Genomic DNA, 23,044 nt, shown 5'->3' with positions numbered 1-23,044 from the left:
GTTTGAGGGGTTGTTGTTCTGCTGTGAATACATTTGGAGCCAGTCAGAAGCCTTCCTGATGGGAATACATGATGGATAACTCTGCTTAGATTTCTCAGTATTGAGGACCTAAAGAAATGGGCAACGTTGAGAAATGTAGATGCGAGAGTTGACCAAGCGTAAAGTACACATCATGCTTTCTTCGCTTTGAAATTAGAAGGTGTTAAGCAATGTCATTAAAGGGAACCTGTCACACCGAAAAATCGCGGGTGAGGTAAGCCCACCGGCATCAGGGGCTTATCTACACCATTCTGTAATGCTGTAGATAAGCCCCCGATGTTACCTGAAAGAGGAGAAAAAGACGTTAGATTATACTCACCCAGGGGCGGTCCCGCTGCTGGTCAGGTCGGATGGGCGTCTCTGGTCCGCTGCGGCGCCTCCCATCTTCATTCCAAGACGTCCTCTTCTGATCTTCAGCCACGGCTCCGGCGCAGGCGTACTGTGTCTGCCCTGTTGAGGGCAGAGCAAAGTACTGCAGTGCGCAGGCGCCGGGCCTCTGACCTTTCCGGCGCCTGCGCACTGCAGTACTATCCTCTGCCCTCAACAGGGCAGAGCAAAGTACGCCTGCGCCGGAGCCGTGGCTGAAGATCAGAAGAGGACGTCTTGTAATGAAGATGGGAGGCGCCGCAGCGGACCGAAGACGCCCATCCGACCTGACCAGCAGCGGGACCGCCCCTGGGTGAGTATAATATAACGTCTTTTTCTCCTCTTTCAGGTAACATCGGGGGCTTATCTACAGCATTACAGAATGCTGTAGATAAGCCCCTGGTGCCGGTGGGCTTACCTCACCCGCGATTTTCGGGGCGACAGGTTCCCTTTAAGAAATGTCTTCAGTATAAAAAAAGAACAAGGAGTCCTGGACGTGATGATCCGGCCTCCACAGAGCCCTAATCTGACATCATCCAGTCTGTGTGGGATCACATAAAGAGACAGAAGGATTTGTGCAAGCGACATCCACAGAAGATCTGTGGTTAGTCCTCCAAGATGTTTGGGACAAGTGTACCTAGAAGAATTGATGCTGTCTGTTTTGATGGCATTCACACTTCTGTTCTGTTCATGCAATTTGCATTTTGTTATTTATGAAAAATAAACTATTAACACTTGTATTTTTTTAAGCGATTGTTCTTATTTGGAAGCATTCTGCTTTATAAATTAATTAATCAATTGATAAAATGCAAGGTAAATAAATAAAATAGGGCAGTCACCAAATATTAATGTTATTTAGATTTCTCTTTTGTTCATTCACTTTGCATTTTGTTATTAAAAAGAAACTATTAACACTTTTTCCACACCTGCCTAAAATTTTTGCACTTAAGGGTATGTTCACACTGTGTTCTTTTCAGTAGGGCAAAAACTATAGGTTTAAAAGCAGAAAACTCTTCAGGAAACTCTCCTGCTTTGTAGAGTTTTTGGAGAAGTTTTTATTTTCCTGAAGAGGTTTTTTGCAACCTTTTGATTGGAGATGTTTCCAATAGGAGCAGCTTGAGAGAAGAAACATGCAACTTCTTCCCCTGTGCACCCTAGGACATTTTTATAAACCTCTTTAGGAAAAAAAACAGCTGATAACGCAGGATCCACTAATCCCAACAGGCGATATCACCGCTCACCTCCTCCTCCTCCCATTACAATGACAGTTGCACACGCTCATTAGATGCTTCATTACAAAAGATGTAACCTGAGTCTACTTAATGCGGTTAATATACATGTTGATTTCATGGAACAACAGGAAGTTGGAGTCTAAGCAAGCCCCAAAAAACTGTAAGATTTCTAGATTTTTAAACATTTTCATACAAATTGTGATATAGGGAAAAATGCCATTTTTAATACACTTAACATAAAAAACCTGATTTAAACAATATGTTATTTTGACTTCTCTTTAAGGAGTCCAGCTGAGTATGGAGTCTTATTGGTAATTCTCCATTGCAAAAATAAAAAGCCCTCAGTAGTGTCCCCTAGTGGAAGCAGATACCCTACAGGTCAATGTCACGCCTTTTAACAAGTCTTTTGACATTTGAGCCAATCCAGAAAGTCATTTATAGACAGCTGTTCCGGGGTACTTCCCACTCATCAGTGCAGAACAGGGCTTGGCTCACGGAAAGAGACTCCCTTGATGCAAATTTTAGGATGTCTGGCTAATTTTTGTCCCATGAAGTGTTGCCTGTACTCCATGCTTAGCTGGTCTCCTTAACCACAAAGCTGCTTCAAGGGTTTCTCATTAAGGCAGCCGGATCGTACCCTGCACTGATGAGGGGCACCAGAGACAGCTGTCTCCAGAAGGGTGGCAGGCACGGACGACATTTCTAGTCACAGTGCAAAGCTTGTTATGGGGCTGGACATTGACTTATAGGGAAGTTGGTGCTGGCAACAGAGTTCTCTACTAATTTGTATTAAAAATTGTGTAATCTTATAGGCAAAGGGTGGCAAATTCCAGATGTGCAGAGGTGGCCATGCTTACGGGTCTCTCCCAGTTATCTCCTATCCCAGGAACTGTGAGAAGCCTGAACTGCAAACCGCAGAAGACATCTACTGACCAGACTAACTGCACGTGCGGAAGCATAGGAACATAGGAGCAGCACAGAGTGTTTCAGATGTGTGTTATTGAGGAAAGGATCTGATGTGGTGGCACAAAGCCTTGGTGTGCCATGAAATAGGGTCTGCACTAAAAAGTTCTAATGCAGTATATCATACACATGTCAGCTGCTGCAGAACCTCATAATACCCACCTCAGCTGCTGCAGAACCTCACAATACCCACCTCAGTTGTTGCAGAACCTCAAAACACCTACTTCAGCTGCTGCAGAATCTCAAAATACCCACCTCAGCTGCTCACAATACCTAACTCAGCTGCTGCAGAACCTCACAATATATATCTGCTGCTGGAGAATGCATAATACACATCTCAGCTGCTGCAGAACCTCACAATACCCACCTCAGTTGTTGCAGAACCTCAAAACACCTACTTCAGCTGCTGCAGAATCTCAAAATACCCACCTCAGCTGCTCACAATACCTAACTCAGCTGCTGCAGAACCTCACAATACATATCTGCTGCTGGAGAATGCATAATACACATCTCAGCTGCTGCAGAACCTCACAATACCCACCTAAGCTGCTCACAATACCTAACTCAGCTGCTGCAGAACCTCACAATACCAATCTCAGCTGCTCACAATACCTAACTCAGCTGCTGCAGAACCTCACAATACCCACCTCAGCTGCTGCGGAACCTCACAATACATATCTGCTGCTGGAGAACGCATAATACACACCTCAGCTGCTGCAGAGCTTCACAATACCCGCCTCAGCTGCTCAGGAACCTCACAATACCCGCCTCAGCTGCTGCAGAACTTCACAATTCCCACCTCAGCTGCTCAGGAACCTCACAATACCCGCCTCAGCTGCTGCAGAACTTCACAATTCCCACCTCAGCTACTGCAGAACCTCACAATTCCCACCTCAGTTACTGCAGAACCTCACAATACTCAACTCAGCTGCTGCAGAACCTCACAATACACATCTCATCTGCTTCTTGACCACATATTACACCTCAGCTGCTGCAGAACCTCGTGATACCCACCTCACCTGCTGCAGATCTTTTTTTTTTTTAAAGAATGAAAGTGTTTTATATCAACCAATGGTAAAGAAGAAATTCATCTTGCACTTTTCAAAGATGTTCTGCAGCAGCTGAGGTTTGCATTATGAAGAATAACCGAAGTGATTTCTCTTATTGTAACATTATCAGATGAGGGACGGTTTTTCTGGCTGCGATCCCTCCATTACGCGCTGAGTCACCCCATTGTCAGCGCCTCATTCACCGACATTCCTCCTTTCTTGTCCTGCAATATCTGAGAGATACATGGAAGTGTTCAAGCTGGTCGTCACCCGTGTGTCACCGCGAATATTCCACCCTGGGGTCTCAATAAATGCCCACATCATGGTGAACGGGTCGGGAATATCAGTATGGAGAATATGCCCCAAATACCGAAATCTGTGCTCCAGTCACATCCAAAGCTGCATACAAACATTCTGTACAATGCAACTCTCACCTGTCAACTGAGCTGCCATAAGACTCCGATCTCTGGTGACTCTGGTACGCAGCTTTGGAGGTGTTAATACATTAACCCCTAAATGACTGATCGATTTTGCATTTTTTCTTGTTTTTCCCTTCTACCAAGAGCCTTAACTTTATTTTTTATTATTGTCACATGTGAGTTTGTTTGTTTTTTTTGCACTACAAATCGTGTTTTTGGATGACACCATTTATTTTAGCATACAATGTACAGAAAAACAGAAAAAATCAAATGGGGTAAAATAGTGAAAATTCCTCCATCAATACCAAAAGCGTGTGGGTTTTATATTTATTTGACTTTTGTAAAACAATGTTGGTTTGTCTGGCCATTTTCTTAGACCAGTATTTTTTTTAATTTTTCTGGGATTACAACCCTCATCGGACTGCATGCGGCTGAGGAATATTGGAGTCACAATAAGGGACTTTTTCTGAATATTTTTTCACGCTACAGTTCATATGAGTTTATGCCATCAGGGGGCGCAGCCTCGGTGACGGCACCGCAAGTTACTGAAGCTCCGTTACCTTCATTTCATTCATTCCCCAGTTTTTAAAGCCAGGAGCACAGCTGCATTAGCAGAGCTCCTGGTTGTAAAATTATTTAACCCCTTCAGATGGATTTACAGCATGGGATAATGTTTTTTTTTTTATTTTCCTTTTTTTTTTTCAGAAGAACGAGGGTCATCAGTTGGATTGAGCGTACAATAAAGATATTAAAACCCCATGTGTTTATTTCATTAAAATACTTTATTCATAATGTGTGCGTGTATTATTAACCCTTTATTACTATTGGTTTAATAATGGATAGGTTTCTTATTGACATCTCTGCATTATTAACCAGGCTTAATGTCACCTTACAATAACAAGGTGACATTAACCCCTTATTACCCCATATGCCACCGCTACAGGGAAGTGGGAAGAGGCTGTGCCAGAATAGGCGTATCTTCCAGATGTGCCTTTTCTGGGGTGGCTGGGGGCAGATGTTTTTAGCCAGGGGGGAGCAATAGCCATGGACCCTCTCCAGGCTATTAATATCTGCCCTCAGTCACTGGCCTTCCCACTCTGGCGGAGAAAATTGCGCGGGAGCCCACGCCAGTTTTTTCCGTGATTTAACCCTTTATTTTAACAGCTAGAGCCCCCAAATTTTGCACACAGAGACTACTAACATTATTAGTGATGAATATGTAAAAATTTTAACGGATATAACGGATATATAACGGATATGAAATGGTTTACTGTATGTAAACCTGGTCTCATATCCTGTTGGACTCAGTAAGTAAATGCCGACAATTGAATTACTGGCTTTTATGCTATCTAGCTCTGTATTAAATATATATATATATATATATATATATATATATATATATATATATATATATATATATATATACTGTATATCTCCCTATACTATGTTTAGACATTTATTTTATCTATTCTATTCTAACCTGTCAGTGTGATTTTACTGTACACTGCACTGAATTGTCGGCTTTTCTATAGAACACGGTGCGTATTTCTCGCAAATCACACTGTTGGTCCGTGTGTGATCCGTATTTTTCTCGCCCCATAGACTTTCTTTGGCAAATTTTTTTGCGCAATACGCTGACAATCTCAGCATGCTGTGTTTTTCTCAGCCCCTAAAATACAGCTGAGAATTATACGGCAGATAGGAGCTGCCCATAGAGAATCATTGGTCCGTGTGCAATGCGATGTTTTTGCGCCTCTCATACGTCCGTAAAACTCTCTAGTGTGACCCCGGCCTTAGAATTGGATGCCAAAAATTTAGAATTCACCAAAATTCGGTGAAAATTCACTTCTTTTCTAGTTATATGGACACAAATCCTGAGCTCCCTGAAGATCCAAGCAGACAGATATGGCTCACGTTCAGGAGTCCGGAAGAAGCTGGGTGACGTCTGGATATTGGCGTTCCCTAACATATTAATCCAGATTATTGGATTATTCTGTATAATTGGATTATAATTTCACGCTATAATTTCCGTGAGGACGTGATTGGGGTCACAGCTGGGTGTAAATAACCCAAAATATAATGAATAGACAAAAGCGGACGCAAGAGGAGGCGAAGAGGGGGGAGTGCAAAACGTTCAAAATATTTGGAGGTTTTCTTTTTTACGAATCTCTTCTGAGACCTGAAACCACATTGACCGCTGCCGGCATATAAATAAAGATGACATTCGATTTGGGAAAAGAGCTTTCGAAATAAATGTATCTCAGAGATATTGGTGCGGCCGGCGGTGTTATTTATGCACCACGTATCCTTTTAAACAACGCAGCCCTATGTGAGATACGTGAAGGTGGTGCTGTGAGGGACGGGTGTACCCTCTCATAGAGTCAGTAACCCAAATGTTAAAAAAAAAATAAGATTTCTAAAAATCTGAAACTTTTGCAATTGAATCTTAAAGTGATTCATGGCGGAAGAAGTTCATGTTTCACGCTGAAGTTTCTGATGGCCGACGACTAAATCCTTCGTATCGGTAGGAGAAGCCGCAGCAGACATTCTGCCAATCGCCAGTGGAAACAAAACAAACAGAGTTAAACAGTGTCCACCGTCGGCGGGGGCGCGCGCTTCTACAGGATTCCACTTTAAATAGAAGTTTAAATAAATATAGAAATATCACCTTACAGGGATCTGGAGGGAACGGCCAGGCCGCGCTAATCGTGGCGCAGGGGTGAGGCTGGGTCCTCTTTCATGCTCATTACATGGATTTTCCGGTTTTATCAAAATGATGACGATTCATCGTATCTAAAAAAAAAAAAAATTAAAAATCCCTCATTCTATTAGATTCTGGCTCTGATTTATCATTGCTTTTGTGCCTGTTTTTTTGTCTAGTTTTGTGCCCTTTTTTGCATCCTATCCCTTGTTCTTTTTGCACTTTTTTTTAAGTCTATTATATTTGTTTTCGCCTGTTTTTTTCCGTGTTTTCCACTTTGATGGCGGAGTTTGACAATTCCAAATGTTTTTCGGTTGATTCTTTATGACACAAAAAGAGCACAGCGAGGTCAAAAATACTCTGTTGTAAAGAAGTCACAGTAAATAAGCAAGTGCTAGTCAAAAAATGAAAAAAATACAAGGTATTTAGTTAATACGTTTTTTTGGCAAAAAAATGTACATTAAGCTGCTCCACCAATCGCCAAGGTATACCCATAATAGAGCAGTCCTATCTAATGTATATAATCCCTATCTGATGTATTTAAAAACCTGATCATCTGTATAGTACCTGTATAAGCAGGGTTCAGAGAGGGAATATCCATGTGGACATGTAGGATGGAACAGCTTTAGTGCAAATGGCCCACAGAGGAGTGGTGACGATTGGTGGAGCAGCTTAATATACATTTTTTTTGCAAAAAAAGTATTAACTAAATACCCTGTATTTTTTTCATTTTTTGACTAGCACTTGCTTATTTACTGTGACTTCTTTACAACAGAGTATTTTTGACCTCACTGTGCTCTTTTTGTGTCTTCAAGTTTCTTGGTGGTGTGAACAGGTTTCTACAGACTTGTTCACTGTGCAAGTAGCCCAAGTGTTTTTGGTTCTATGGTTGATTCGTTATGCGCGGCCTTTCAAAAAGTCACAAAACTTTAGTGCAGTTCCGTCCCTGGTGTGTTTTTGACTGTGGCTGATTTTAGCACATTTTACGAAAAGTGCGACATTTTGTCCTAAAAAGTTTTAATTAACAGTTCAAGGCAGAAGGAAAAAACCAAAACCTTTTTTTACTTTATACAAAATACAGGAACTGCATATGCTGTTGGAAACACTTTGGGACAAAATCCGCAACTAACAAAGCCCTCTCACTCACCGGTGGTATCGCCACATGACGGACCTGGGTAATAAGCATCATCCCCTTTGCAAGTTTCCTGCCAAGTACTGGAGTGCTGCTCATCTCTTACCATGTCAAAGCCCCACAGGGTAACATTAGCTTTCCCCCTCCTGTGCATCCCTACTGAAGTGCGGGCTTGCCATATGTCTTACTGAGGCACTCAGCGCCATTCCTGTGGAAAGTCCTTTACATATTCAAGTAGTGCTGTTCCTCTCCTGTTATGTGAATAGCCCCACCAGGTCTAGTTGGCATTACCGTCACCAGACCGCATACAGCCACCTTTATTCCCGTAATTTTATATGACATCCAGTTTTCTCCATTAAGAATATTCTGATGAAGGTCCTATGATGGACCGAAAACATTTAATTTAATCTATTTGGTCTGGATGTACAATAAAGAAGGAATCATTTTTTTTTCAAATACTGAGTGCCAAGTAATTTTTTTGTACAAATTGCAGTTGGTTCTCCGAATCGCCAAGAAGCAGTGCCCCGAACCAGTACTGGCAGTCCACCAGTTTCAACTGAATGAGCGTCCTTGGATGCCGTATAGAAAGCCACCGACTTCCTGCACAGCAAAAGTTAAAATAGCCCCCAGCCTATCACAGGCCGGCGGCTGGTGTATGACGTCACTGCCATGTGCCGGTCCGTCCGCTCCTCACATGGAGCAGGGGGAGGATGCCACTTGATCGTCGACAGATACAGTTACAGAAGAGCAGCAATATGGACAGATGGGGACCATGATGAGGGATATATGGGAGACATATGGGGACCAGGATGGAAGACATATGAGGACTAGGATGAGGGATATATGGGGACTAGGATGAGGGATATATGGGGAACATATGGGGACCATGATGGAGGAATTAAAGGGACTAGGATGAGGGATATATGGGGAACATATGGGGACCATGATGGAGGACATATAGGGACTAGGATGAGGAATATATGGGGGACATATGGGGACCAGGATGGAGGACATATGGGGACTAGGATGAGGGATATATGGGGACCAGGATGGAGGACATATGGGGACTAGGATGAGGGATATATGGGGGACATATGGGGACCAGGATGGAGGACATATGAGGACTAGGATGAGGGATATATGGGGACCAGGATGGAGGACATATGAGGACTAGGATGAGGGATATATGGGGACCAGGATGGAGGACATATGGGGACTAGGATGAGGGATATATGGGGGACATATGGGGACCAGGATGGAGGACATATGGGGACTAGGATGAGGGATATATGGGAGACATATGGGGACCAGGATGGAGGACATATGGGGACTAGGATGAGGGATATATGGGGACCAGGATGGAGGACATATGGGGATTAGGATGAGGGATATATGGGGGACATATGGGGACCAGGATGGAGGACATATGAGGACTAGGATGAGGGATATATGGGGACCAGGATGGAGGACATATGGGGACTAGGATGAGGGATATATGGGGGACATATGGGGACCAGGATGGAGGACATATGGGGACTAGGATGAGGGATATACGGGAGACATATGGGGACCAGGATGGAGGACATATGGGGACTAGGATGAGGGATATATGGGGACCAGGATGGAGGACATATGGGGACTAGGATGAGGGATATATGGGAGACATATGGGGACCAGGATGGAGGACATATGGGGACTAGGATGAGGGATATATGGGGACCAGGATGGAGGACATATGGGGACTAGGATGAGGGATATATGGGGGACATATGGGGACCAGGATGGAGGACTTATGGGACTAGGATGAGGAATATATGGGGGACATATGGGGACCAGGATGGAGGACTTATGGAACTAGGATGAGGAATATATGGGGGACATATGGGGACCAGGATGGAGGACTTATGGGACTAGGATGAGGAATATATGGGGGACATATGGGGACCAGGATGGGGGACATATGGGACTAGGATGAGGGATATATGGGGGACATATGGGGACCAGGATGGAAGACATCTGGGGACCAGGATGAGGGTTATATGGGGGACATATGGGGACCATGATGAGAACATATGGGGACCAGGATGAGGGATATATGGGGGACATATGGGGACCATGACGGAGGACATATGGGGACCAGCATGAGGGATATATGGAGGACATATGGGGACCATGATGGAGGACATATGGGGACCATGATGGAGGACATATGGGGACCATTATGAGGGATATATGGGGACCAGGATGGAGGACATATGGGGACTAGGATGAGGGACATATGGGGACCATGATGGAGGACATATGGGGACTAGGATGAGGGATATATGAGGACCAGGATGGAGGACATATGGGGACTAGGATGAGGGATATATGGGGAACATATGGGGACCATGACGGAGGACATATGGGGACCAGCATGAGGGATATATGGAGGACATATGGGGACCATGATGGAGGACATATGGGGACCATGATGGAGGACATATGGGGACCATTATGAGGGATATATGGGAGACATATGGGGACCAGGATGGAGGACATATGGGGACTAGGATGAGGGACATATGGGGACCATGATGGAGGACATATGGGGACTAGGATGAGGGATATATGAGGACCAGGATGGAGGACATATGGGGACTTGGATGAGGGATATATGGGGAACATATGGGGACCATGATGGAGGACATATGGGGACCAGGATGAGGGATATATGGGGGACATATGGGGACCAGGATGGAAGACATATGGGACTAGGATGAGGGATATATGGGGGACATATGGGGACCAGGATGGAGGACATATGGGGACCAGGATGAGGGATATATGGGGGACATATGGGGACCAGGATGGAGGACATATGGGACTAGGATGAGGAATATATGGGGGACATATGGGGACCAGGATGGAGGACATATGGGGACCAGCATGAGGGATATATGGGGGACATATAGGGACCAGGATGAGGGATATATGGGGGACATATGGGGACCATGATGGAGGACATATGAGGACCAGCATGAGGGATATATGGGGGACATATAGGGACCAGGATGAGGGATATATGGGGACCATGATGGAGGACATATGAGGACCTGCATGAGGGATATATGGGGGACATATGGGGACCAGGATGAGGGATATATGGGGACCATTATGGAGGATATATTAAGACCAGGATAGAGGACATATGGGGATCAGGATGGGAGACACACAGTCATGGCCAAAAGTGTTGGCACATTTGAAATTGTTCCAAAAAAAGTGTTTCTCCCAGAAACTCATTGCAGTTACACATATATTGCTACACACATTTATTTGATTTGAACAACACACAAAAAACTTAGAAAACAGGCAAATTGGACATAATTTCACACAATACCCCAAAAATATGCCAGAGAAAAGTGTTGGCACCTTTCCAAAAATGTGGGTAAATAACTGTATTTCAAACATGCAATGCTCTTTCGAACTTACCTGTGGCAAGTAACAGGTGTGGGCAATCTGAAAATCACACCTCAAATCAGAGAAACGGGGAGAAGTTGACTCAGTCTTTGCATTGTATGTCTGTGTGTGCCACACTAAGCAAAGAGAACAGAAAGAGGAGAAGAGAACTGCCTGTGGACTTGAGAACCAAAATTGTTGAACAATATCAACAAACTCAAGGTTACAAGTCCATTTCCTGAGATCTTGATGTTCCTTTATCCACGGTGCGCAACATAATCAAGAAGTTTACAACCCATGGCACTGCAGCTAATCTCCTTGGACGTAGACGGCAGAGAACAATTGATGAAAGGTTGCAACACAGAATAGCCTGGATGGTGGATAAGCTGCTCCAATAAAGTTCCAAATAAATGCAAGCTGTCCTGCAGACTCAGGGTGCATCAGTGTCAGTGCAAACTATCTGTTGACATTTGAATGAAATGAAACACTATGGCAGGAGACCCAGGAGGACCCCACTGCTGACACAGAGACATAAAAAGCTAGGCTGCAGTTTGCCAAAATCTATGTGACTAAGTCAAAATCCTTCTGTGAAAGCATCTTGTGGACAGATAAGTCCAAGATAGAGCTTATTGGTACAGAAAATGGAATGAGGCCTACATAGAAAAAAAACACCGTACCTACAGTCAAATATGGTGGAGGTTGAAAGATATTTTGCTTGTTTTGCTGCTTCAGCATATTGACAATGTGGTCATGACAGAAGATAATAATGAGATAATAAACTACAAATATAAACTGCTACTTTTCACTCTTGTTACTTGTATTTAGTTATTGAGGAAAGTGTGCGGTAAATTTGGTGTGGTTAACAAAATGGGTGTGGCCTTCAAATGGATGTGGGTTTTTAAAAATTGCCGTAGCTTCCTATAACAAACAGGGAACCTGTTGTTAAAAATTTGAATCCCACTCATGCATGCGCGGCTTCGGTCAATTCACTTGTATATGTCTAGTCAGAATATGGCCAGGAGTATGCAAATCACACACTGGGATCCGCGGGCTCCCAGCGCTGGCATCATAGAATCTTGACAGCGTGTACCATGTGCAGTGTAGGGATTCACAAGTCTGTGGTCACATAGAGTGCCGATCCTGGACAACCCCTTTTTTGAGTCCATTGTATATCTGTATGCAGACTGCTCTTGAGCTCCCTCTAGTGGTGGCTTCAGAAAGGCAACATTTTATCATTTAATTCAGTGTCCCGACTCTGTGTAAAAAAAAAAAAGAACCATCTACTCTAATAAAAAAATTTAAAAGATTACGCTTGAAATTTTAAACTTACAAGTTGTAAAAATAACAAATTCAGTCCTATAGTGACAGTAAAGTGGTTTTCAAGAATTTGTCTAATGAGGACACATTCTTAGGATTGGTTATCAATATCACATCGGTGGGGGGGCTGACTCCCGACACATCAATCAGCTGTTAGCAGGTCCCGTGTCGGACGGGTGTAAGCTGTGTACATAGCATGGCTCCATAGAGTGCAGTGGACGTTCTTGGGTCCTGTTCACTTCAATAGGACTTGGGCTTCAGAACCCCGGAGCACTTCCACTCCACACTGTGCAGATAAGAATCTGTGTGACAGATAATTAGCCTTCCAGACATGGATGGGATCACACACAGAGAGGGTTTTTTTTAATTAAGTTCTGTAGACAATAGTCTGAATTAATAACAAAGAACAAAAAAAAAAGGTCCCCGGAGGAATGTTAATTGAGGCTCTACGCCAAGACGGCTTTTTTTTTTAACCTTGAGTTTCACCGTCCGCAGTTATTCGTGATGTCATTTTCTCGCCGTGTTTCACAAAGAATTCTAATAAGAGTTTCACAGCGGCGGTCCACACACAGGGTCATATTTGGGGGACGCCTTCAGAATTATAATTTCTCTCGTTACATGGAAATATTCTGCTAATCCAGCACAATGGCTAATTGTTTTATTTTGGGGGGCTATAAGACTGGAGCAAGTCACCATTGCATCCAATGCAAACAATGGGACACTAAGGTCGACCCCGACCAGGAGCCTCAGTGCTGCAAACGCACTGCTGAAGAGGCGTCAGTACTCCGTCCGGCCAGGGGCCACAGCATCTCACCCTGACCGTGAGTTTTCTGTGCCCAATTTCCAGGTTTCATCTGCTAATGCCGGGTTTAACATACAGAGGTCTGAAGAAAAATAGAAAAGGGATTTATAACTTTTCAGTACAACACATATTACCTTGATATACAGTACTGTGCAAAAGTTTTAGGCAGGCGTGTAAAAAATACTGCAAAGTAAGAAAGTTTTCAAAAATGCAAGTGTTCGTATTTTTTTATCAATTAACACAATACAAAGTGAATAAAGGGAACAGAAAATCCAAATCAATATTTGGTGACCGCTTTTTCCCTTCATCACTTCTTCTAGGTTCTTGTACTTGCATACAGTGTTTTAAGGATCCCAGCAGGAGGTTGTGCCAAACATCTAGGAGAACTGACCACAGATCTTTTGCAGATGTCACTCCTGCCGCATAGTAAACCTGCTAAAAATTAAGATTTGTTAATAATTAACAAAATGCAATGTGAATGAACAAAAGAGAAATCTAAATCAATATTTGGTGACCGCTCTTTGCCTTCATCACTTCTTCTAGGTTCTTATACTTGCACACAGTTTTTGAAGAATATCAGCAGGAGGTTGCTCCAAACATCTTGGAGAACTGACCACAGATCTTCTGTAGATATCCCTTGTGTAAATCCTTCTGTTTCTTCATGTGATCCCAGACAGGCTGGATGATGTAAGATCAGCGCTCTGCGGGGGCCGGATCATCACGTCCAGGACTCCTCATTCTTAGTCACAATGGCTGGATGTTTGGAGCCGATCTCCTTCTGCAGAATACATTTGGAGCCAATCAGGCGCCTTCCTAATAGTATTACATGATGGATAAATATCTGCCTGTATTTCCTTTGCATTCCCTTCCCCTAAGCTTTTCTTCAGGGGCCACATCCACCTCCAAAAGGTGAAACTGTGCATTATGATGAGCTATTGTGCTGCAAAGGGCCCATATTTTGTTTTTGTACAGGGACCCCCGGTGTCCAAGGAGGTGAACGAACAGTCAGCCTGGCGGTACAACTTATGCTGTTGCACAGGATGCAATATTTAGAGGAATATTGACCCTGATGGCTTGGACTTCCAGAATGTGCACCTCTAATCCCACACTCGGGGCCTGAGCCTATGGAAGGACAGCTACAGTCACTACTTTTTTTTTGGTATGTTATGGCACCATTATGTGTTCTGTATGACCCTATTATTTGGGTCCCCATAACGAAGGAGAGCATCAGACAAACATTCTGTACAAGACACCTATGATCGGCCCTGACACCAAGGCCACACTTAGTGGCCACATGAAGGTCCTATACAATGCCCAATAATGCCACCACACAGTGCGTAAATAATACCGCAGCTGGTGTCAAGCCTTCAGGGAATGTGTATGGCAGATCTCACGAGTCTCTAAACGCCCTTCTGACCACGATACAATCCTGTTCTGTATTTGACCCATATTCCCTATACAATAAGATGAAGACCGGCCTTCTGGATGAATAAGGAGTGGGTTAAGAAAATAAACTTTTGGGATAGCTGAAATAACGTGAAATGTCGTCAGCTGCTAATTCTCCATTCCAGGTCGGATCCAAGTGAACGCGTTCAATACCCTGGAATGAGCTGGATGGAGATGAGGAGTTCCATCCCAGAGACTTTTTTTCTAGAGTTTTCCATATTAAAGGTAATTCCGAAACTGTTCCTTAATTGGAGGGAGTGGTTCCTTTTGTCTTTATTTCTAGTTGTTTTTTTTTTTTTTGTGTGTGTAGAATCAATTTGAGCTTTCGGTGGATTAATATCGAGTCACATATTACAGAACTGAATTAAACTTTGATACGGAAATGTGCAAAACCTTAAAGGGCGTGAACACTTTAGCATTTTTTTTTTTATTATTTCAATGTGTCTAAAATGAAGCAAATTTCAACACAAAGTATCTTCCTGCAGTTTTAAGCACACAGCCCTTATGCAAACCTATGTGTCTTCAAGGTTTCAGGCTGCAAATTAACCATGTGTAGTCTGATCCTGCAGAGAGAATATAGAAGGCACATGACGCCAGAAGGGTTTCTTTGTAGTCTGTGACTAAGGAGGCTCAGGAGGATCATTGTTGTGCTGAAAGGTTAAATTCTTCTTCATGTACAGCTATTTAACAGAGCCCTGAAGGATCTGTTGCAAAGTTTACTTATTTTTGGAACTGTTAATTACTCGCTCCACCTTGAATAAAGCCCCACTTGTAACTGCCAAAAAAAAGCCCCAAAGTATAATACTGCGTCCACCATGTTTCACTGTGGGTATGGTATTTTTTTCGCTGATGCACAATGTTGGCTTTGCTCCAAATATACCTTTTGGAATTATGGCCAAAAAGATCAACCTTGGTCTCATCAGACCATAACACATTTTCCTACATGCTTTTGGCAGACTTCATGTAGGTTTTAACAAAACATAGCCGGGCATGAATGTTTCCCTTTGTAAGAAAAGGCTACCATCTTGACACACTACTCCACAGGCCAGACATATGAAGAATATGGGAGATTTTTCTCACATGCAGTACGCAACCAGTACTTGCCAAAAATTCCTGCAGCTCCTTTAATGTTGCTGTAGGTCTCATGGCAGCCTCCTAGACAAATTTTCTTCTCTTTTCATCCATTTTTGTGGGACATTCAGTCCTAGATATTATCACTATTGTGCAATGCCAGGGAGAACACCAGAGAGATCCCACAGATCCCACCGCTGCCACCAATTTGTCAGGGGATGCAACTCTGCTGCCTCCAATTGTCAGGACAATTACAGTACTCAATTGACTGATGACACAACTGCTTCCACTACTACGCCAGTTACCCACAGTGAGCATATAGTATATACACCTCCAATTCCATTGCATGGAATATATAAATATATACCTCGATACGATCACTGACAATTTTGCAATAACAAAAGGATCCACTAGCTGCCACCACCAATCATTTATACAGGCCGATTGGACACCCATTTCAGGTAGTGTATGGCCTCAGGGGTGTGGTTACAGAGCAAAAGAAACAGATCTATTAAATTTTATGTATTTAATCTGGAAAGGCAGTCGGTGTTTAAAAAGAATATACAAATATGTTACAAAATGGGAACCAAACAATACGGTATATACAATTACATGAAATAAAAGGGATGACAATAGAAAAGTACTAAACCTGATGTCACGGAAATAGCTTAGATCTTAGAGGAGGGAGGTACTCCTTTTAGGAAACGGACAGCTGTACCTTCCAGGACTGACAAATGACCAAAACCCAAATTCTAATTAGATCAAGAGTATACCCACAGACCTCCCCTTGGTGAGCTCATATGTGGGCTGCTCATGGGATGTGCTAAGTCCTTTAGAAATTTATGAGATCCCCAACTTTCCAGATATTTTCATCCTTGGAGGTCCCTGGTGGGAGATATTGTTGTCATGTTTCCTATCCCGACTTTACCTTTCTATAGAGATGAAACATGGCATGGATAGCATTATCCATCTGACCGATATTAAGTTGGAGGTCTTCTGCTGGCCTTTTGGTGATATGAGTGTATGCGTTATGTTCATCCCTTCACTATGATGTCGAAAACATATCTCCTATAAAAATCGTATTAATGCAAACCTCAATATTCATCACTAACCAGTGGCTCCAGCGAGTCTGAGATAATTCCTTTGAAGAGGGTAAGCTGATTTCTTTGAACAGAAGATGTCCCTGTAATTCTCCGCCTCTGATTATACAAATCTTAAACTTGTTGCCTGGTTCTCAGAGATCCCTTGTGGCAATTACCTGTTCACAGCAGGAGGTTCTACTTCAAAGGAGATTGAAGTGTCAGCTCTTTCTCCCTTCCTGAGCTATAATTAAACCCATATGTTCTTTGGTTTTTATAATTTTTTTCTCCACGACATGCAAATTTAAGACACTTTTTGATGACTGTCTTGTTCCATGGTATATCTAATGCTTGGATATACTTATCTTCTGACTGATAACTTTCAACAATGAGGTCCCTCTGATGTTTTGTAAGCTGTTTATGGATCATAGTCCCGGATAGCTAAGACTGGTGCTGTTTACGCTTGTCTTGATGAGGTGGCGTGTTGGAGTCAGGCGCTCCTGATTCATTGAGAGGCGTCACAGTGACTGGATTAAGAAATGCTACAGCTGTTCATGAATTAGACAAGCTGTTGCATTATGCCTCCTGTGCGACCCTGTCCCGCCCCAGCTCTGCCTATTTGGTGGCACTGGGTAAAACTGGTGATGCACAAAAATTTTGTGACTTTTCAAAAAATTTACGCCAGAATTCTGCCGTAATTGCTTCGATGAATCGGAGCCGATAACTTTTGCTGTAAAATACAACTAAGAAAATCTTCCTAGAACAGCGAAATTTCATATTGGGTTGATCAGAATAACTGTAAATGATGGCGGCTGTGCACTGACTATGTAACATGCGATTAAGGGCTCGCTCCCACGAGACCAATCCTCCGATATTCGGATCACGCACACCCATACGAGTCTATAGGTGCGTGTTCAACATCGGACTGCACTCGGATGTCCGATGTAAGAGGACACACACAATGGAGAAGATGGAGAAATTAAGTTCTCCATCTTTACTACACTTTTGTTACGAATCTTTGAAATGATTCTCTAAAGTATGTTGTTGTTTTTTTTTGCATGGCATAAACCTGGCCTTTTAAAAGGGTTGTGTAGGCATTTTATATTCACTGTGTATGGCTGTGGAGTGGAAAATTAACAGTTTTTTACTTATGTGCAGTCACACACTATCTGTAATGTTTATTCAGTTTCTTAATGCTTTCTCTCCCTATCTCTATGGCTAAGATTCTATCCAGATACAATACAAAGTGGCTGCTGCATTCCCTGCAATGGCTTTTATACAGACTACAATAGTCCCTCATGATTGCGTGAGCATTATCATGTGATATGATAGCTCCAGAGCATCATGGGGAATTCTGTATGGCCACGCTTGAGGTCATGTGATCTTTCTCTAGCTCAGGCAGTCTTTTGTTTTGTGTGAAATGGTGGTGGGCATTTTTTAGGGAGATTCACATTCACATGAATCATATCGTAAATTGTTCAAATTTGCAGAATCTAGAGATTTAAATAAAAACAACTCTAATTCTTGTTATTTTGAATCGATTTGCCCATCTCTAAGGGATATGATTGCATATTCTTTCACTTACCTAGATGGGAATACCTCTTTAAATGAAGACGCTGAAAACTCATTGTAACCTTGTCCTGCTAAACACAGGTGCACAGCTTGTTACAGCTGCTGCGTCTACTGGAGATGGTAATTGTGGGATTTACATTGCAGGATGTCATTCATTTCAGCAATGAATTATTAATAAAGTGCTGCTCTGGGTTATTTGTTCGCTTTGTTTTCTATATTTATTACATAGATAAAGATTTGAAAACAGATGAAATCAGTAAGGAAATGTAGAAAATTTGAAAGGGTTCATCATAAACTCGTTATCATCAACTTTTTGCATTGAGAAAGTTTGCTCGGGTTAGTAGATGATGAATGTTAATACTCTCTCTACTACTTTTACATGTATTGATTTAGTCTTTACACTGCAAAACTCAATGGGATGTATCACAAAGAAACAAGTTTTTATGGCAAATGCTTTTTTTATAGATTGATTCATTTTTGATGCAATGATTACTATATAAAAAATATAGAAATCCTGTACAGGAGTAGGAGGTGGGCTGTGACATCAGCTATTGTGAATGGTGGATCCTGTGTTATCTACTGTATATAGAGGTGTTATCAGTCATTGTACAGGAGGAGGAGGTGAGCTGTGACATCACCTATTGTGAATGGTGGATCCTGTGCTATCTACTGTATATAGAGGTGGTATCAGTCATTGTACAGGAGGAGGTGAGCTGTGACATCAGCTATTGTGAATGGTGGATCCTGTGTTATCTACTGTATATAGAGGTGTTATCAGTAATTGTACAGGAGGAGGAGGTGAGCAGTGACATCACCTATAGTGAATGGTGGATCCTGTGTTATCTACTGTATATAGAGGTGTTATCAGTCATTGTACAGGAGGAGGAGGTGAGCTGTGACATCACCTTTTGTGAATGGTGGATCCTGTGCTATCTACTGTATATAGAGGTGTAATCTGTCATTGTACAGGAGGAGGAGGTGAGCTGTGACATCACCTATTGTGAATGGTGGATCCTGTGCTATCTACTGTATATAGAGGTGTTATCAGTCATTGTACAGGAGGAGGTGAGCTGTGACATCACCTATTGTGAATGGTGGATCCTGTGTTATCTATTGTATATAGAGGAGTTATCAGTCATTGTACAGGAGGAGGAGGTGAGCTGTGATATCACCTATTGTGAATGGTGGATCCTGTGTTATCTACTGTATATAGAGGTGTTATCAGTCATTGTACAGGAGGAGGTGAGCTGTGACATCACCTAGTGTGAATGGTGGATTCTTTGATATCTACTGTATATAGAGGTGTTACTGTTCATTGGAGTCCTATCTGTGATGATAATGAGACAGCTGAAAAGTCATCTAAACAATACAGAGATTTCTGTTGTTTTTTTTGTGTGTTTTTTTTTATATAGATTGGTTACAATAGCACTCACTATTGTTTTTGCCACATTAGAAAACCAGACTATGTACATTACATTCCAATGTTAGATTCCATATTACATTGTAAAGGGAATCTTTCACCAGGTTTTTGACACATAATCTGATAGCACCATCATGTAGAGACTGAGACCCTGATTCCAGCGATGTGTCACTTACTGGGCTGCTTGCTATAGTTTTGATGCAATCACTGTTTTATCAGTAGGAGATTATCACTAGAGAACTAGTAAACCTGCTGTTATGTAGTCCAACCCCACCCCCATCACTGACTGGCAGCTTTCTGCCTATGCACAGTGTACACAGAAAGCTACCAATCAGTGCTCTGGGTGGGTTGTACAGTGCTCAGCATTCTCTAACTGCTGCATCTGCAGCAGATAAAACAGGAGTTTTATCAGAACTGCAGTAAGCAGCTCAGTAAGCGACACATTGCTGGAATCAGGGTCTCTGCCCCTACATTATGCTGCTCTCAGATGGGGTAGTCTCATTATCAGCAGTCTCATTATCATTACAGGCAGAATTAAAATGAAAGCTAATAGTTGCGTATGCAGTAGACGACACTTGATCCACCATTCACAATAGGTGATGTCATAGTGATGTCACTTAATACTTTTGCCTTGTGACATAATACCGGACTCCAGAATAGTTCTGTTAGCAACATAAGCTCAATAGAAAATGAACGGATAAACAATCGTCAAGCCTGGGTGACAAAACCTGACTCTGTGAGGAGGGGTGCTGTGATCTCCGCTTCTTCCCATGACTTATTTAATTAGCGCAGAACGCATTAAGCTGACAATTCCTCCTCCAGGTTCCCTTTAATAATTATGACCCAGAGGTAATTACTCCGCTTCATTCAGAAAATAACAGAAATGCCTCATAAGACGTGAATGACCTCCATTGTCTCATAAAGCGAGATCCACATTATTATTAAGAAAGACACGAAATTAGGGGAACGCTGAACATCGGCGCCATACACAATAATTTACCATCATTCCTCTTCATCTGATCTCCTACCGATGTAGAAATGGCACTGTGTAAAGGAGAGCGTGGTACTGTGTATAAGGGGGAAGTGGATATAAGACAGCAGCATTGTATATTAGAGACATAGGACACAGGAATCATGGGGCCACCGAGCAGGAGTCATAATTGTCCCCCTCCTCCGAAAAAAAAAAAAAATTGTCGGAGTGGACGGCACATAGACACAGTTACATAAGGATTATCTTCCAACTTTTAAAGACAGAGAGAAGCAGCACATGTAATGTGGCACTTACAAAATTATTTTGCCCCTATTGAAGCCCCTTAGTGTTTTCATCCGGTACACTATCCCCTTGATTGCCCTCATAAGGTATGATTTCACTGAATATGCCCCCTAACAAAGCATGATACCACGACAGTGAATTGCTCCACACACAGTAAGATGACCCGACAGTAACCCACCCCGGCAAAGTATGATGCCCCCATAGTGCCCCCTACATAGTGTTGTCCCTACAGTTCCCCCACACTCATTATTAGATACCACATTGACCCCAATACAGTATGACAGCCTCCACAGTCCTACAACACAGTATGACAGCCCCCACAGTCCTACAACACAGTATGACAGCCCCCACAGTCCTACAACACTGTATGACAGCCCCCACAGTCCTACAACACAGTATGACAGCCTCCACAGTCCTACAACACAGTATGACAGCCCCCACAGTCCTACAACACAGTATGACAGCCCCCACACTCCTACAACACAGTATGACAGCCCCCACAGTCCTACAACACAGTATGACAGCCCCCACAGTCCTACAACACTGTATGACAGCCCCCACAGTCCTACAACACAGTATGACAGCCCCCACAGTCCTGCGACACAGTATGACAGCCCCCACAGTCCTACAACACAGTATGAAAGCCCCCACAGTCCTACAACACTGTATGACAGCCCCCACAGTCCTGCGACACAGTATGACAGCCCCCACAGTCCTACGACACAGTATGACAGCCCCCACAGTCCTACAACACAGTATGACAGCCCCCACAGTCCTACAACACTGTATGACAGCCCCCACAGTCCTACAACACAGTATGACAGCCCCCACAGTCCTACAACACTGTATGACAGCCCCCACAGTCCTACAACACTGTATGACAGCCCCCACAGTCCTACAACACAGTATGACAGCCCCCACAGTCCTGCGACACAGTATGACAGCCCCCACAGTCCTACAACACAGTATGAAAGCCCCCACAGTCCTACAACACTGTATGACAGCCGCCACAGTCCTACAACACTGTATGACAGCCCCCACAGTCCTGCGACACAGTATGACAGCCCCCACACTCCTACAACACAGTATGACAGCCCCCACAGTCCTACAACACAGTATGACAGCCCCCACAGTCCTACAACACAGTATGACAGCCCCCACAGTCCTACAACACTGTATGACAGCCCCCACAGTCATGCAACACAGTATGACAGCTCCCACAGTCCTACAACACAGTATGACAGCCCCCACAGTCCTACAACACAGTATGACAGCCCCCACAGTCCTACAACACAGTATGACAGCCCCCACAGTCCTACAACACAGTATGACAGCCCCCACAGTCCTACAACACAGTATGACAGTCCCCACAGTCCTACAACACATGATGGTTGCCACAGTTATCCGCACAGTATAATGGCCTCCACAAAGTATAAGGCCCTCAACAAGATAATGGCCTCCACACAGTAAAATCGCCCCCACACAGCCCTCCACAAAGTATAATGGCCCCACACACAGTATAATGGCCCCCACACAGTAAAATGGCCTCCACACAGTATAATGGCTCGTATACAGACCTCCACACAGTATAATGGCCCCCACACAGCCCTCCACACAGTATAATGGCCCTCACACAGTATAATGGCCCCACACACAGTATAATGGCCCCACACACAGTATAATGGCCCCCAATCATCCCTCCACACAGTATAATGGCCCCCATAC

The 23,044-nt window shown here is 43.3% G+C and overlaps 1 protein-coding gene across 1 annotated transcript; it reads left to right on the top strand.

The window, feature by feature from the left end:
- Positions 1 to 209: 209 nt before the first annotated feature.
- Positions 210 to 22,789, top strand: LOC138675894 (uncharacterized). The gene is made up of 3 exons (XM_069764950.1): positions 210 to 253; positions 2,450 to 2,528; positions 21,596 to 22,789. The coding sequence occupies exons 1-3, from the start codon at positions 210 to 212 to the stop codon at positions 22,787 to 22,789; spliced, it is 1,317 nt and encodes a 438-aa protein (XP_069621051.1).
- Positions 22,790 to 23,044: the final 255 nt, after the last annotated feature.

This window comes from Ranitomeya imitator, chromosome 1, assembly GCF_032444005.1.
Source record: "Ranitomeya imitator isolate aRanImi1 chromosome 1, aRanImi1.pri, whole genome shotgun sequence".
In the NCBI taxonomy this organism is placed as follows: Eukaryota; Metazoa; Chordata; class Amphibia; order Anura; family Dendrobatidae; genus Ranitomeya; species Ranitomeya imitator.
Note: the sequence above shows the minus strand (reverse complement) of the source record. Positions and strands in the feature narration are given on the sequence as shown.